The 14792-nt window shown below is 51.7% G+C and overlaps 1 protein-coding gene and 1 long non-coding RNA gene across 11 annotated transcripts; both read right to left on the minus strand.

Annotated features, from left to right (window-relative positions):
- Positions 1–114: 114 nt before the first annotated feature.
- On the minus strand, positions 115–761 carry LOC123578318. Its single transcript, XR_006702307.1, has 3 exons — positions 656–761; positions 499–583; positions 115–144 (listed from the first exon to the last, which is right to left on the minus strand). It is a non-coding gene; the product is annotated as an uncharacterized LOC123578318 (long non-coding RNA).
- A 4798-nt stretch (positions 762–5559) lies between these two features.
- Positions 5560–14254, minus strand: PROSER3 (proline and serine rich 3). 10 transcript variants are annotated; one of them, XM_045440990.1, is made up of 11 exons: positions 14134–14254; positions 13032–13128; positions 12519–12721; positions 11570–11691; positions 11411–11463; positions 10589–10671; positions 10351–10490; positions 7098–7273; positions 6029–6980; positions 5859–5940; positions 5560–5747 (listed from the first exon to the last, which is right to left on the minus strand). In XM_045440990.1, exons 1-11 carry the CDS (start codon positions 14142–14144, stop codon positions 5606–5608), a joined length of 2061 nt encoding a protein of 686 aa, XP_045296946.1. In that variant the 5' UTR covers positions 14145–14254; the 3' UTR covers positions 5560–5605. The 10 variants fall into 10 exon arrangements, with proteins under 10 accessions (XP_045296946.1, XP_045296943.1, XP_045296945.1 ...); XM_045440987.1 differs by having other exon boundaries at positions 11357–11463; XM_045440989.1 differs by having other exon boundaries at positions 11411–11466.
- Between the last annotated feature and the right edge of the window lie 538 nt (positions 14255–14792).

The following is a 14792-nucleotide window of genomic DNA, read 5'->3' on the forward strand; positions in this document are numbered from 1 at the left end:
CTGAGCCAGTGTAGACCACGAAGACCAGTCTGTCAGGCTAGATGAGAGGAGGGGTGGCCTCACCTGGCAGGTCACCTGTACCCCAAACACCAGCTCATTCTCTCCAGAGAAGCTGGGGCCTTCACGCTCTGGAGACAGCAGGAGCTATAGTGGGAAATAAAGGCTCAGGTAAGGGCCTCACTTTTGTCCCAGTCCTGACATTCCCAGGTTAGCACTATCTAGAAATGGATCTGTGTCCCCTGCCTGGGGCTCCCTAAGGGCAGGGCCTGCTGATGTCTCAGAGTACAGGGCCCTGGCACAGTGTGTACACCTAACAAAAAGTTAGGTGAATGAATAAAGAAACGAACAAATGAATGAACAGTTCTCCTCTTCCACCCTGCACCTCCTGCCAGCGACTGCTCAGCTATTCCTGAGATAGGCTTCAGGGGTAAAGTGGGTGATATTGCTTCAAGGTTGGGTAGGATCTCACCCTCCCACCTGGGTGCAAAGCCCCCATACCTGAATATGGCCAAAGTCAACATTCTCATAGTGGAAATGGGCACAGTCAGCCAGCCGAGGGAAGGGACCTCGAGGAGCCGAGAGCCTGGGGGACAGGTGACACATCACTAGTGGCTCCTGTGCTTGGCCCCCCTCCTAAGCTGAGCCTCACCCTCACCTCTCACCTTTTCCCTGGCTTCCCCTTCACACTAGGCCCCCCAGTGTGGGGCAGAGGCTGCACTGAGCCTTCCCCTGGGCCATCCAGGCTGTCAGTGCTGCGAGCCTGTAGAGCAGAAAGAAGAATCAGAGGCCTCCAGAGATGGGAGCAGAGAGACAACGGGAGCATTGTTATCTGTGAGCCTGGGCCCAGAGGCCCGAATTGCTTCACAGGCTGCCCTGAGCATGGAGCAGAAGGGTAGGTCAGGGGGAGGTGAAGGCAACTGAGGGTAGGCCTGTTTCTTCGTGGGTGGTCTGGGGTGGGGGGGCTGGAAGAAAAGGGACTGAGGGTGAGGGAGGGAGAGCGCACGCTGGTACCATCTCTCCCTGCTTAAAGCCCTCCTTTAGCCCCTGCGGAGTATAGTCATCTCCCCTATGTGCCTCTCCACACCTTTCATTGATGTCTGGACAATCATAGCTCCCATCTTATCAATCTTCCTGCTTCTAACCTCTCCCCTCCTGCTCGCTTCTTCCTAGCAAGTGCTGGTATAATTTTCTTACCACACAGATCTACCTCTGTCTCTCCATAGATCATAGACCTTCAATGGCTCCCTGTTATCTTCAAGATAAACTCTGAATTCTCAGGTCTCTCTTTACCACTCCAGCCCAGCCTTCCCCCCCAATGGCCTCTACTCTCAGGGCTCACACTTTAGAGTCCAACAAAAGCACGACCTTCTCATTTCCTCCTAGGCCTTTGCAAAGATTGTTCTCTCTGCATGGGACACTCTTCCTAATTCTTTCAGTAGGTTCACTCCTCCTCATGCCTCAGGTCTCAACTCTCATCCTGTCCTCTTGACCCAGGCTGTGTCAGCCTCCTCTTCTGGACTCCTCTATCCCCATTCCAGCCCTGAGCACTCTGAGATGTCACTGGTGACAAGCCCATCTCCCCCATTGGACTGTGACTTCCCCAGGATCAGGACTCCAGCACATAGCTGGGCACAGAATTGATGCTTCTCACAGGGAAGGTTGCCTGATTCCTCTGTGGGTCCCAGTGTCCAGTTACACAGCAGGAACCAAGTAAAACGTGACAAATAAATTAACCAGCTGCCAGATAGGGATTTTCCAGGCTGGGCTCTAGCCTCTCCTTCCTTCATATCCCTGAGACCCTAAGTTCATCCTTGGGTCTCACCCTCAGGTCTGTCCCCCTCCAGCTCAGAAAGCTCCTCAAAGCAGGATGAGATCTGAATCTCTTTGCACGTGGAACATGGGGTCTGCCCAGAGGTATCAGGGAATGTCTGTTAAATGAGCGAATGAGAGAATGAATGGATGAATGAGCAGAAGCAGCATGGTGGGAGAGGGAGATGGTGGGGGAGGGAGGGTGAGGACAAGAAGATGGAGAAGGACCCAAGGATCTAGCAAGAGGTACACTGCTGGTTTGGGGTTGGGGTGAAGTAAGGAGAGGGGAGACGCTGGAGAGGATGAGGTAAAGGTTCAGGCTGATGGGGGGTAAGGGAGCGTAGACTGAGAGGAAACAGAACGGAATGAGATGGAAGAGAAAGAGAAGAAAAGGGTCAGGCGGAGGATGGAGCCGGGTGGGGGTGGGGCTCAAGAACGCGAAGGGGGCTGGTGGTAGGAGGGGGAGTGGGCTAGTCAGAAAAGGGTGGAGGTGGGGAGAGGAAGCTGAGGATGGCTCTGGGATGGGGACTGGCGAAGGACCCGGGAAGCTTCAGCAGGCCCCTGCGGGGGCCACTTCGTGGTGCGGGTCCTTCCCGGGACTAGCCCCTCCCCCCCAAGCCTGGGTCCTCGGCACTGTCACCTCCATCCAGGACATGGAAGGGGATGAGCACTGAGGGGGCGGGGCTGGGGTAAGGGCTTGGGCCCAAGACCAGGCCGGGGGACGAGAGGGACCTCGACGAGGGGTGAGGGGCGGCGCAGGCCGCGGGCTCGGGCGGGGCCGGGGGCGGGGCGCGCGGGGCGGGGCCGCGCGCGGACAGACTGACACGCGGACGGACTGACGCCCGCTTGGGCCCCTCACCACCATGGTAGCGTAGCCTCCTCAGGCGCCGGCCGCGCTCGGCCCGTCGCTCGTCGTCCTCGTCGCCGCTGCCGCCGCCATGGCGACACAAAGGGGAGGGCGCGAGCCGCGCGCGGGCGGCTGCAGGCCCCGCCCCTAACGGCTGCCCGTGGCTCCGGCGCGCGCCCCACGGAGGCGGGGCAGTGGGGACGCGGCGCCGCTTTTCATTGGCTCCTCCCTTGGCCTTAGGATGACTCCCCACCCACCTAGCGGCTTTTCATTGGCTTGGGTTTTGGTCCCATCCCTGGCTCGGCCTCTTCGGTCCCGCCCCGCGAAGTTTGACAGCGCCGCGCCCATGACTGCTTTTCATTGGCTGTCATTGCCCTCCTGAGACACACCCCCAGGTTCTTTATGCTTTGCTTCCAACACTTCTAACACTAAGCAGTGGGCTCTCCCCTTAGTCCATTCTCAGTGACCACTCCTCTGACACTGTTTTCCCCCTTCTGACACTCTTAATTGGATTCTTCCATGGCCTCAGGGCTTTTCTCCATCCCCAAATAGCTTTTCAAGGTCTCAATCCTCTAGCTCCAGCTTTGTCAGTTGACCCTGACACCGCCCACAGAATACTGAGGACATTTGCCCATGGATGGTTTTCACTGGCTCAGATACTCTGCCTGGGACATAATCTTTGCCCTTCCCACATTGTCCTTACCTCCTCCTCTACTGTTTCTTACAGGCCGGCCTCCGGCTCTGACTCCTTTTTCATAGGACCTCGTTTAGCCCGCAATGGAGAACATGACCAGGTCTCCTATAAAGCCAATCCCAATCTTTCCGCCTCTAACTTGAGCCAGGTCCAGAAAACACTATAACAATGCTGTTTCCAAGAAGACTTTCACTGGTCATGTTCTCAACAGGGCCCCTCACCTCAGAAAGTACAGCTTTGATTCATTCTCTCATTCATTCAAAAACTAATCAGTTAATTTGTGGCTACGTCAGTATTCAAAGGAAGGGAAAATATATCCTGCCTACATGGAGCAGAGATAAACTGTCCCCAACTGTGCTGTGTCCAAATATCTGACTCACAGAATCCACGAACATAACAAAATGATTGCATTATGTCACTAAGGCTTGGAGATGAGTTAAAATCCAGCGATAGTAATTAGGATAGTCTTTTGTCAACTAGTTAATTCCTACCTGTCTCAGCTTGAACATAACTTCCTCAGAAATCCTCTTTATATCTAAACAGCTATTTCCTTCTTTTTTATTTCATTTAATTGTGTGGTTTGTTCAAAAAGGCTGAAGACAAATATATGCCATGTCTATGACATACAGAAGCTACTTTTAATAGAAACCTATCCTATCCTCCCTCTTTAATAAATACAGATATCAACATAATCCTGATCATACATTCTCCAACATTTTATTATGAAAATTTTCTAACATACAGCAAAGTTGAACAATTTTACAGTTGACACCCATAGATCCACCACTTAGATCCTACAGTAAAATTAACATTTTACTGTATTTGCTTTATCTCAATTCACTTATTACTCTATTCATCCTGTTTCATTAATCTTACTATTTTTTGGATGTATTTCAAAATAAATTATAGGCATTGGTATACTGTCCCCTAAACACTTCAGCATGCGTATCTTTAGAGTTCAATATTTATTTTTGAGGTAAACTTCACATACAATGACATTCAGAAATTTCACTGAATTTCGACAAGTGCATACACCTGTGTAACCAAAATCCCTATCCAGCATGGCAACTGGACTTTTTACATGGAAGTCCAGGGCTCCAAAGCATACAAAAGGAGGGGGAGATCAGGGGGGATACTGTATCATCTTGGCTAATTTGGTTTAGAAAGTTAAAGCAGTATCATTTCCTCTGCATTCTATTTGTTGAGGCAGTCACAAAGTTTTATCCAGTTTCAAGGAGAAGGGACATAGAATCTACTTTTTGATGGGAAGTGTGTCAAATAATTTGCAGACAAAACAATAGGTTTTTCAATAGTCCAGGTGCCATAGCTTAGGCTAGGGTGAGGGCAGTGGAAGAATAAGGGGTTAAATTCCGGATAGATTTTAAAGGAATTGCTAGCCAAATTGACTGACTGTGGGGTGGGGGAAAGAGAGGAGTCAGGAATGGCCACATGGCTTTTGGCCTGGGCAACTAGAATAGAGCACAGAAAAACCAGAGTGGCAAGTTAGGGGGAAGATTGAGAGCTCAGTTTAAGACCTGTGAACTTTGAGACAGTAGGCATTGGCATGGAACTGGTGAGGAATGGAGCAGGTAGCGGAATACAGGAACCTGAGGTTCAGTGGCCCGGTCTAGGGTGAAGATTGAAATTTGGGGACTATTAGAATAGAGATGGGCTAGAGATGCCTGAGAATGAGTACAGATAGTTAAAGGCAAGGACCTGGGACATGCTAAGGTGACAGGTTGGAGCAATGACAAGGTGTGACCAGAGAGGTGAGGAGTGGGGTGGGGCATTGGAAGGGTAAGGAGGAGGTGTTTCAGGGAGGGAGGTATCAGCACACTAAATGCTGCTTCTGGCTCAAGCAGGGTGTGGACTGAGGATTGACCATTGCCCAGCACTCTGATGACCCCCATTAGTTTCATACCCAAAGGACAGCCCTTTGGTCTCAGCTGAGACAGGAGGATCCACTCTGAGTTGAGAGTCAGCTAAGGTAAGTCCAGTCTTGACTGACATCTGTCCTGGAACCCCTCCCTGTCCTGACCTCAGAGAGGATTCCTCAGAGAGGAAACCAGAAGAGATTCTGTGCCAATGGTCAGGAACCAGAGTGGGGTGGGGCAGGGCAGAGGTACCTCGGATAGGGGGAGGGAGGAAGCCATTTCTCTTAATTAGCACGACTCTTAGCCTTTCCAGAACAACTCTCAGAGAAACTAAGTAACTTGAAAAAAATATTTTATTGGGAAAAATACAATTTGTATAATTCAGCGTCGTCTGGTCTCAAGAGAAGCTCCTTCCTTTTGCAGTCGCCTCTCTGGGGACCTGGAAGGTGATCTGGTTGGAGGAGACCAAGTCGCTTGGTCTTCAGTGTGGTCCAGTAAGAGCGATAACTGCGCGGCCACTTTCCTGCAAAAAATCCGGGGTTGTAGAAGCTGAGGTGGTTATGTGCTCAGGATTGGGGTCTGGGGTTGTGGATGGCTCTGGGAAAGGCGTGTTGTAGATCCTGGTGATGGTCACCTTTTTTGCAGCCTCAGCTCGGCCCTCTTAACTCTTAGCACCTGCAGTACAGGGTCGTCCTGGAACTCGCTGCCGTCAGAGTCTAGGGGAAAAAGAGGGAGCGCCAGGAGGTTGACTCGTGGGGTGCTGGACTACTATCCAGATCTGGGCAGCCACGCACATCAGCTCACCCTCTGCAGCCTCTAGAAGTCGGGCGGCCTGGCAGAGCAGCTCTGAGGAGGCGTGGTCAGCAGCGGACGGGGCCGTAGCCACCGCCTCCAGAGACCCCGCCCTGAAGGAAGGGGGCGGGGCCTCGATGCAAGCGGACACCTCCTTAGCTGGAGGGGGCGGGACTCTGGGTTTCAGATACCCAGCTTCAGCCAAGGGAGTGTCTTTGTCCTTCTTCGGCTCCGACATCGCTAGGGGGAGCTTGGCCTTGGCAATCCGAGACTCTGCTTTAGACCGACTAGGCGGGGTCTGTTCTTTGGGAAAATGGGATCCAGATAGAGGGGGTGTAACCTTGGTTTGGGGCTGTGTGGCCTTGACTTTCTGAGATTCAGTCTCTGCCAGAGGTGGGCCCTCAAGGTGAGGGGGCGTGTCCTCCAGGCTGTCCGGGAAAAGCCGAGCCGCTACTACCTGGCCCAGGGCGCCTCTGAGCTGCAGGCCAGGACCCTCGTCAGCTGCCGTGACTCTCCCAGCGGATTCGCGGCGCCGGGCTCTGCCACTCCCAGGCTTGGGGCCCTGCTTCTCAGGCTGGGCGGGGCAGCTTGGCGCAAGAGCGGGCGGATCCTGGGGGGCGGCTGGGGGCGGGGAGGTGGAGGCTGAAGGTGCCGCGGTGGAGGCCTGGGGCACCGGAGTGGAACCCGGAGGCGCAGGGGTAGAGGCGAAGGGCGTGGGAGGAATGGCCCCGAGAGGTACCCAGGGACCAGGCTGCGGGGCCCAGAAGAACCCATGGGGGCTGGGGCCCCAAAAGATGTGTGGAGAGAACCCTGGCGGAATAGGAGGCCTCTCCATATGGAAGGCCTCCAGGGGACCAGGCCGGGTCACACTGCTCCAAAGTGGGACGCAATTAGGCTGGGTTCCCAAGGAAGCAAGGGACTCTGCAGGAGCAGCGGGAGCTTGTCGACAAACAGGGACAGGGACCTGAGATAAAAAGAAAGGGTAGAGGGGTCCTCAGTCGCCTCCAGGCTCCTCTTTCCTCCAGCTCTCCTTAGCACCCCTCCCTCCAGCCCCCTCAAGCTCCTCCCTCTCCCATCTCACTGGAGTGGTGAGGGCAGGAGTCTGGGGTAGCACCCAGGTTCCATCACCCTGCCCTCCTCGAGCTCTTTCAAGCTTCCGCCGCTGCCGCCACTGGTATAGAATGTCATCCTCTGGACGCAAGGGTGCCTGGAAGGAGATCGGGGCTGGAGCAGGGATGGGGGCATGTGCTGGTGTTCCTGTGGGGTAAGCAGAGAGGGGCTAGGGTGATGAGCAAACCAAGGGCAGTCTGTTTATATACCTTTTAACTGTACCAGAAAGTTATTCAGACAAGCTCTCCAGATAATGTCCCAACTCCTCATCCAAATAGGAAGTGAGAAAAGAAGCAGAGTCAGGGATAGAGCACTCCTGGGCTTCTCAAGCTGCCATCATACAATTCTTTATTCATCAGCAAGTATTTATTGAGCTCTTACTTTCTGCCTGGACATTATGGATACAGCAGTAAACAAGACAGATGCTCCAGAATCTGCCCTCTTCTCCCCCTCTTTTTTTTTTTTTTTTTTTTTAATTTTTTTAGACATTCATTTTTGAGAGGGTGGGGAGGGGCAGAGAGAGAGGAAGACATAGAATCCGAAGCAGGCTCCAGACTCTGAGCTGTCAGCACAGAGCCTGACATGGGGCTTGAACTCATGAACTGTGAGATGATGATGGCCAAAGTCGGACGTTTGACCAACTGAGCCACCCAGGGGCCCTTCACTTCTCCCCCTCTTTACTGCCCTTACCTGGGGCCAACCCAACAGGAACCTTTTCTCTTGTTTCTCTACTTCTGTCCTCCCAATCTATTTACCCTGCAGCCAGAGAGAGCCTGGGAACACCTGAGTCAGATCAGGGCCCTCCTGGATTAGAACCCTCCCCAGGCTGCACCTGTCCTGGTAAAAAGCAAAAGCCTGTGCATTTGTGGTTCCCACTGCCTGTCATGTTGTTCCCTCCTGTATGTACAGGGTTCAGTCCCTCAAATCCTTCCAATCTTTGCTCAGTATCACCTTCTTAGTGAGGTCTTCCCTGGCTACCCTATTTAAAACCACAACAACCCCCAGCCTTACCACTCCCAATCCTCTTTCTTGTTCCATTTTTTTCCTTAGTACTTTTCACATTCTAACATACTCAGTATGGCACTTCTTTGTTTATGTATCTCTGGCAGCTACACAAGGGCAGTGATTATTTCTGTCTGACCATTCTCATATCCCCAATGTCAAGAACAAGGCCTGGTGCCACCAGTATCTGTGGCATAAATGCCAAATGAACTGATTATATTGAACTGCGGTGCCCAGACCCGTGCTAGGGATACCGCAGTGACTAAGGGTAAGGCCACTGGTTGTCCTCAGTTCAGTGGGGCAAATGGACATGGATATCATTCCGATCATTCAGAGCATAACTTCATCAATAATGATCAGTAGGGCTACCATTGTCTCTTAAAAGACCTGTCATTTGATGTTGCACAGAGAAGGGGGGGGGGGTGTCACCCTGGATCTCTCTCCCTCACTCCCCTCTATATCCTGTGACTCTACTTCCAAACCTGGCCACTTCCCTCTACTCTGCTCCTCAGGCTCTGGCCCAAGTGAAACTACCAGCATCTCTCACTAGGGGGTCAACAGCAGCCAGAGGGAGTCTGTTAATACCCAACTTAGATCACATCCTTTCCCTGCTCAGAATCCTCCATGGCTCCCTAGTACTAAGATCATGACCAAATGCCTCCTGTGCCTACCTGGCCCAATGTAATCTGACTCCTGCCAATCTCTTCCACCTTACCCCACATTACTCTCACCACCCCCCCCCCCATCCCTTGCCTTTTCTAGTCCATTGTCTGTACCATGTTCCCTCCCACCTCAGGTCCTGAGTACGTGCTAGAGGGCTACTGTCTCCACCATCATTGTTCAAGTCTCCAGTTAGATAGCCCCTCTTCCCCGGAGGCCTTCTGTGACTTCCCAGCATCACAACCATCGCATGGCCTTCATTTCTGCTTATATTTCACTTTTGTTTGTGGGGTTATATAGCTATTTTCTGCCCTACACTGACTATATTATGAGGACCATGAAGGTGGGACCATGTATGGTTGGTTCACTGTGGAATCGCCAAGCCCACTCACAGGGCCTCATCCACAACAGGTATTCAATGTTTTTTGTGGGTTTTTTTTTTTTTTTTAACACTTACTTTTGAGACACAGAGCATGAACAAGGGAGGGGTAGACAGAGAGAGAAAGACACACAGAATCTGAAGCAAGCTCCAAGCTCCAAGCTGTCAGCACAGAGCCTGACGCGGGGTTTGAATCCACAAACCATGGGATCATGACCTAAGCTGAACTCGGATGCTTAACTGAACCACCCAGGCGTCCCGGTATTCAATGTTTTTTAGATGAAAGAATGAATACATTTCTGCAGAACAACTCATGAAGTACATACTAGTTTTACCCCCATTTTACAGATGAGAAAACTGAGGCTTAGGAAGGAAAGGTGAATAAAAGGTGAGGTGAAGCTGAAAAGGAGCAAAGAATCAGACAAGGAGGCAGGGTCATGCACCAGGCACGAACACCTGTCTGTTCACTGTGCCTGCCTGTCCCCGCTCACTTAAGCCCCATGAGACACGGAGAGCATCTGTTCTGTGCACCACGGCATCATCCCAGGACCTGGGCATGGAGTAACAGTAACAACAATGATGACAGTAGTAACCCAGGTCCTTTATCCCACCTCTGAAGTCTGAAAATTTCAGACGGCAGAAATGGAGAGTTCAACAGTTTGCATGCTTTAGCAGAGTCACACGATGTGAATAGCACTGCCAGGGGGCTGGGTCAGTACACCAGACTCTAACACATTAGCATTTCACTGAACAACACGAAATTGCCAATATTCAACCACCTTTTACTTACAAAGACAGAGATTTTCATGTGGTTCAATGTAACACAACCATAGCAAAAATTGTACGACTAGTCACCCTAAATGAAATACACAGAGATCATAAACAGCCTTCATACTCTTTAGGTCAGATTTTGCATCAAATCAGGTATGGTGCCAAATTAGCAAAGAGCTAATTTCCGATTTTGGACATCTGTGTTCAGAACTGCAAACGGGATGCAGGGAGAGGGCCTGCCATACTAACAGACCGGCGGTAAGCGCACCCTGCATTCACCGACTCATTTATTACCCCTGTTTTAAAGCTGCAGAAACAGAGGGGCCCAGAAAGGTCCCAGGTGACACAGCTGGTAAATGTCAGAGCTGGGATTCACATCCAGACTGCCCTCAATCGTGGCCTCAGAACTTACCGTGTGCCTTGGGGTCAGAGCCCTTGCTGGAGTCAGGGGTGAAGGTCATGGAGAAGGGAGAGAGGCCATCAGAGCTGACGGGGCATGAGGAGCCGCTGGCATCGCTAGGGCCGAGTGAGGAGGAGGAGACTGAGGCCTTGCTGTAGGGAGAAAGCAGAAGTGAGGCAACAGAGGTCTCAGAGGCAGTGGGCTGGGCCCGGAGCTGTAGGAGTGGGGACGATGAGGGCAGGGAAGGCACCTGCGTTTGAGCAGCCTGGCAGCTCTGCTCTGCAGGCTCAGCGTCTCCAGGTCCAGCAGGGGTGAGTTCCACGTGCTGAGGCTCTGTGAGGTGACAGGGGTCAGAGGCCAGCCCCCACCTCAAAGGGTGCTAGGAAAGGGGCTCTGGACAGAGGGCCCGAAGTCCAGTCTGCACTCCACCTGGTACCCTCACATGCTGGCTTAGAATCTGCTCCTCCTCCTCAGGGAAGGGGGACCCAGTGTTCCTCTGTGGATCCACCCCCGCCCCTCGCGCCTCCCCCTCCCCGCCTTGTAGTCATTGTTGTGGGAGAAGGGTTGACCTCACCTTCCTGACCAAGACTGGCTAATCGCAACAATCTGTCCTCTGGTTCCACAGTGATTGGCTCAAAGATGAATGAATGAGAGTAAGCCCTGGTGCTCTGGAAGGAACTATTGGAAAATCCTCCTCTTTCCGCTAAACTAACTATGTAAGTTAGAAACCTAGAGCGAACTAAGGCTATCTTCGTGACTTCATGGGGAAAGCCTGCCTGAGATTGAACCCAACAAAGAGGAACAGAGATTCAGGAGAGTTGAGTTCCTCTTAATACTGTCCAAACACCTGGATCCAGCCATGCCTGAGAGCATATGCATTTGGATTTCTTGATTGTATTAGCCAACGAATCCTTCTTTTTTGTTTAAGCTTCCTTGAACTGGGATGGACTGTAAGTCTATCCTAGGGCTGGAGCTGTCAGTTCAGGTACAGAGGGAAGGAAGTGGATGAGGATGTCACCTGCTTCATTTCCTGAAGGGGGGCCACAGCCTTAGCCTGAGATGTGCTCATCACCTTGGCAAGAGTTGAGACTGCTATGTCAGGTCTTCCTTCTGGTTCACTGGCTCCTGCTGAGAAGCCCCAGTTGACTTTGGTGGGGTATGAGGAATGTCTGCTGGGGACATTGATCAGGAAAGGTTTTCAGCTGGGAGTGGATGGGACTGAAGCAGGTACCTGCTGCAAGTCGACCGCTGGTGTCTGGAGATTCAGGCCGCAGCCACCAAAAGTCAGCTGGGCCTGCAGGCTGGCGTTCCTCTCTGCTTGTAGGCTGAGCCTGGCGGAACCGGTTTATGTACCTATGAGCATCAGAGAATGGGAGGTGGGTGAATGAGTGGAGCCAAATAATAATGACATTAACAGTCACAATAGTGACGTTTATCAAGTACGATGGAAGTACCTACTACTTGTCCCTCAACATCTGTTCTCCTTTCTTATATAATAATGCAATATTATATAGGACTATATAAGACTGGACAGGTCTTCTACAGATATATTTATCAGGGATCCTTACAGTTTTATGGTCATGTAACTAGATTCTTGACCAACAGGGTATGAGGAGATGTGATTCTGGAAAGTGGATGTGGCTGGGAGCCATTTTGGTCCATAAAGGAAAGAGCAACAGCCTAGTGATGGGAGGCAACAAGATAGAAGGAAACTATGTCGTGTCCCTGACATCTCAACTAGGGGCTGCCATATCAGCCCTGGTTGCTTCTACCTGGACTGTTAGGTGAGGGAGAAGTAAATGTTCTCTTGATTAAGCCCCAATTAATTTGGTACTCTTTATTAAAGCAGCTGAACTTGTAGCATACAAATCCAAGTACTCATTATGTTATAGTACTTGTTATAGAAGCTTTATAGACAGTAACTCGTTGAAAGCTTAAGACAGCCCTAGGGAGATATATGCTATTAATATCCCAATTTACAGATTGAGGCCCAGATTGGAGGGTAAGTGACAGAGCTAGGATTTGAACCCAGGCAGCCTAGCTCCAGAGCACTTAATAACACACATGAAATGTGATTCTAAAAGTGCTGCATTAACAACTCTGGCTATGATGATTATTATGGGATGCCTGCCCCCTCCTGACCCAAACCCTTCTTTCCCTCCAGGGCTCCTGGTACTTACTTGGCCACCACGGACTCCCGGCTGTCAACCAGGGTGGGTGTTGGGGAGGCTCCCTTCTGTTCTTCAGTGGTGCTAGGTGGGGAAGGGGTCTCTGAGCTGGATGGCCAGGACTCTTCAAACAGCTCAGAGGAGTTGGGACCTGTGGCCAGAGCCTTAGGAACTTTGGGGAGCTTGGACTTCTGGGACCTGGACAGGCTCAGGGTCTAAGATATGGAGATGGGGAGAAGAAAGTGAGGGCTGAAGGGTCATCCCTGTAGGGGAACGAAGACACACACGAAGAGTGTCTCAGTCCAGAGGGGAGGAAACGCATCCTACAATGGCAACAACTCAGTGATTGGGGCTATGACAGGGGATCCAGGTGACAGAGGACTGAGTAAGGGCAGAGCTGTAGGGAGGGCAGGAGGGACTGTCTCTTAATTTCCTACCCCTATCTCTCATCACATGTCCTCCTTCCCTCTAGTCACTCCCTCACCACTGGGCTCACATACAGCACTCTCTATGGGGTGTCCTCACCTTGGGGTGCCAGGTCTGGCTTCGGGATGGCCAGTAGTGGCTTTGATCCAGGGGAGTATCCTCAAAGGGGCTGTCTCCGACTGAGAAAACTGGCAGACTGCAAGGGGAGAGTAAGGCTGCAAGCGGAGCATGGTCAGTGCAGCCCTGTTAGGGGGTTGCGGGGTGGAGTCGGGTTGCAAGGTTGGAAGAGGAGGGCAGAACCAGATTACAATTCCCATAGATTCCTGGAAGAGATGAACTATAATTCCCATGAAGTGCCACTGCACATTCAAGATAATGATACTAGAGGCTCGATTCCCATCAGCCCTTGAAGCAGTCTCAGAAAACCAAGGAACTGCTAACTGGTGGCTCTTAACCCTAATCCAATCTAGGAGACTTTAAAAAATACAGATGTGAGGTCCTCACCCCAGGCCAAAAGAATCATAATATCTGGAAGGAGGCTGGGCATCTGTATCTCTTTTGCATCATCCGTGACTTCGGCTCAGGTCATGATCTCACAGTTTGTGAATTCGAGCCCCAAGACGGTCTCTGTGCTGACAGCTCAGAGCCTGGAGCCTGCTTCCGATTCTTTGTCGCCCCCGCCCTCCCCTGCTCATGCTGTCTTTCTCTCTCAAAAATAATAAATAAAACATTATAAAAGAAAAGAAAAGAAGAGAAAAGAAAAGAAAAGAAACAAGCCTAAAACTTATCACTGTACATTTCCCATAAGTCCTTGGGACCCTGAGGAGAAAACAGTAAACGGACTACAGTCCCGGTAACTGGGCTCCGCCTTAAGCAAGAAAGGTCAAAACCAACACCCATAGGAGTCTGGAGGAAATTTTAAAATTAAAACATTTAATTTCCAAGAGGACACTGGGCATCTTTAGAGGAAAATGAAAAGTCCTGGGGCCACTTAGAAAGCGGAACATAAAACGCTACGGGACCCCCGAGATGATGAAGTCCAAGGCTGGAGCAGCCAAAGGATGTGGGGCATCTTGGGAGTTGTAGTTCCAATGCGGTTGAGAAAGAGATTCCGGACCCTAGCAAATCTGACCCAAGGCTGTGTTAATCTCACTCTAGGTCCTCCCCAGGCCTCCTGTGGTCCCCGGGAAGGATCGCTCACCTGCGGTCCATCCCGCAGCTACCTGGGCGCTTCCGCCTGCTAAGCTCCTTCACTGGGCTGACCCCGCGCACAGCTTGGTCGCTTAGCAATGCCTTGTCAGGCCCGCCCCTTTCTGGGAGTGCCGACGCTAAAGAGAGCGGCCTCCAAAGCGACCAATGATGGAGAGGAAAATAAAAGTAATTGGAAAGGGGCCAAAGGGAGATGTCTCACAACTGGCTGTATTGTCGGTCTGACTTGAGAGAGCATGTTTGATTGGAGAATCGTAGCGTGCGGCAGTAATTGGCAAGGCTGTGGACCAATGGAAAGGATCTGAGGGTGAGCTCGCGGTTAGGAAGAGTTCCAAAGTACACTAGCTATCCAGCGGGGTGTTCTAGCCACGCCCCCTTTTGCTGCAGAAATGGACTCCAATATAACTACCGCTTTTCGCGTTGCAGAGCAATTAGAGAATCCGTCCCCTCTCTAACCAACGCCCCTTCATCCGTCGGACCAGCCAACCGGTCCCGCGGGGTCATTAACCACTTCTGTCTTGCTGCAGGAGCAGCTGGTTGCACTAAGTGCCAGGCCTGGGCTGCTAGCCGAAATGGTGGGATCAAAATGAGCTATTTCGGGCCCGGCGCGCGGCCCCTGGGGGGCCAGCCTGGACTGTTCGTGCCCGCGCC

This window comes from Leopardus geoffroyi, chromosome E2 (genome assembly GCF_018350155.1).
Source record: "Leopardus geoffroyi isolate Oge1 chromosome E2, O.geoffroyi_Oge1_pat1.0, whole genome shotgun sequence".
Classification (NCBI taxonomy): domain Eukaryota; kingdom Metazoa; phylum Chordata; class Mammalia; order Carnivora; family Felidae; genus Leopardus; species Leopardus geoffroyi.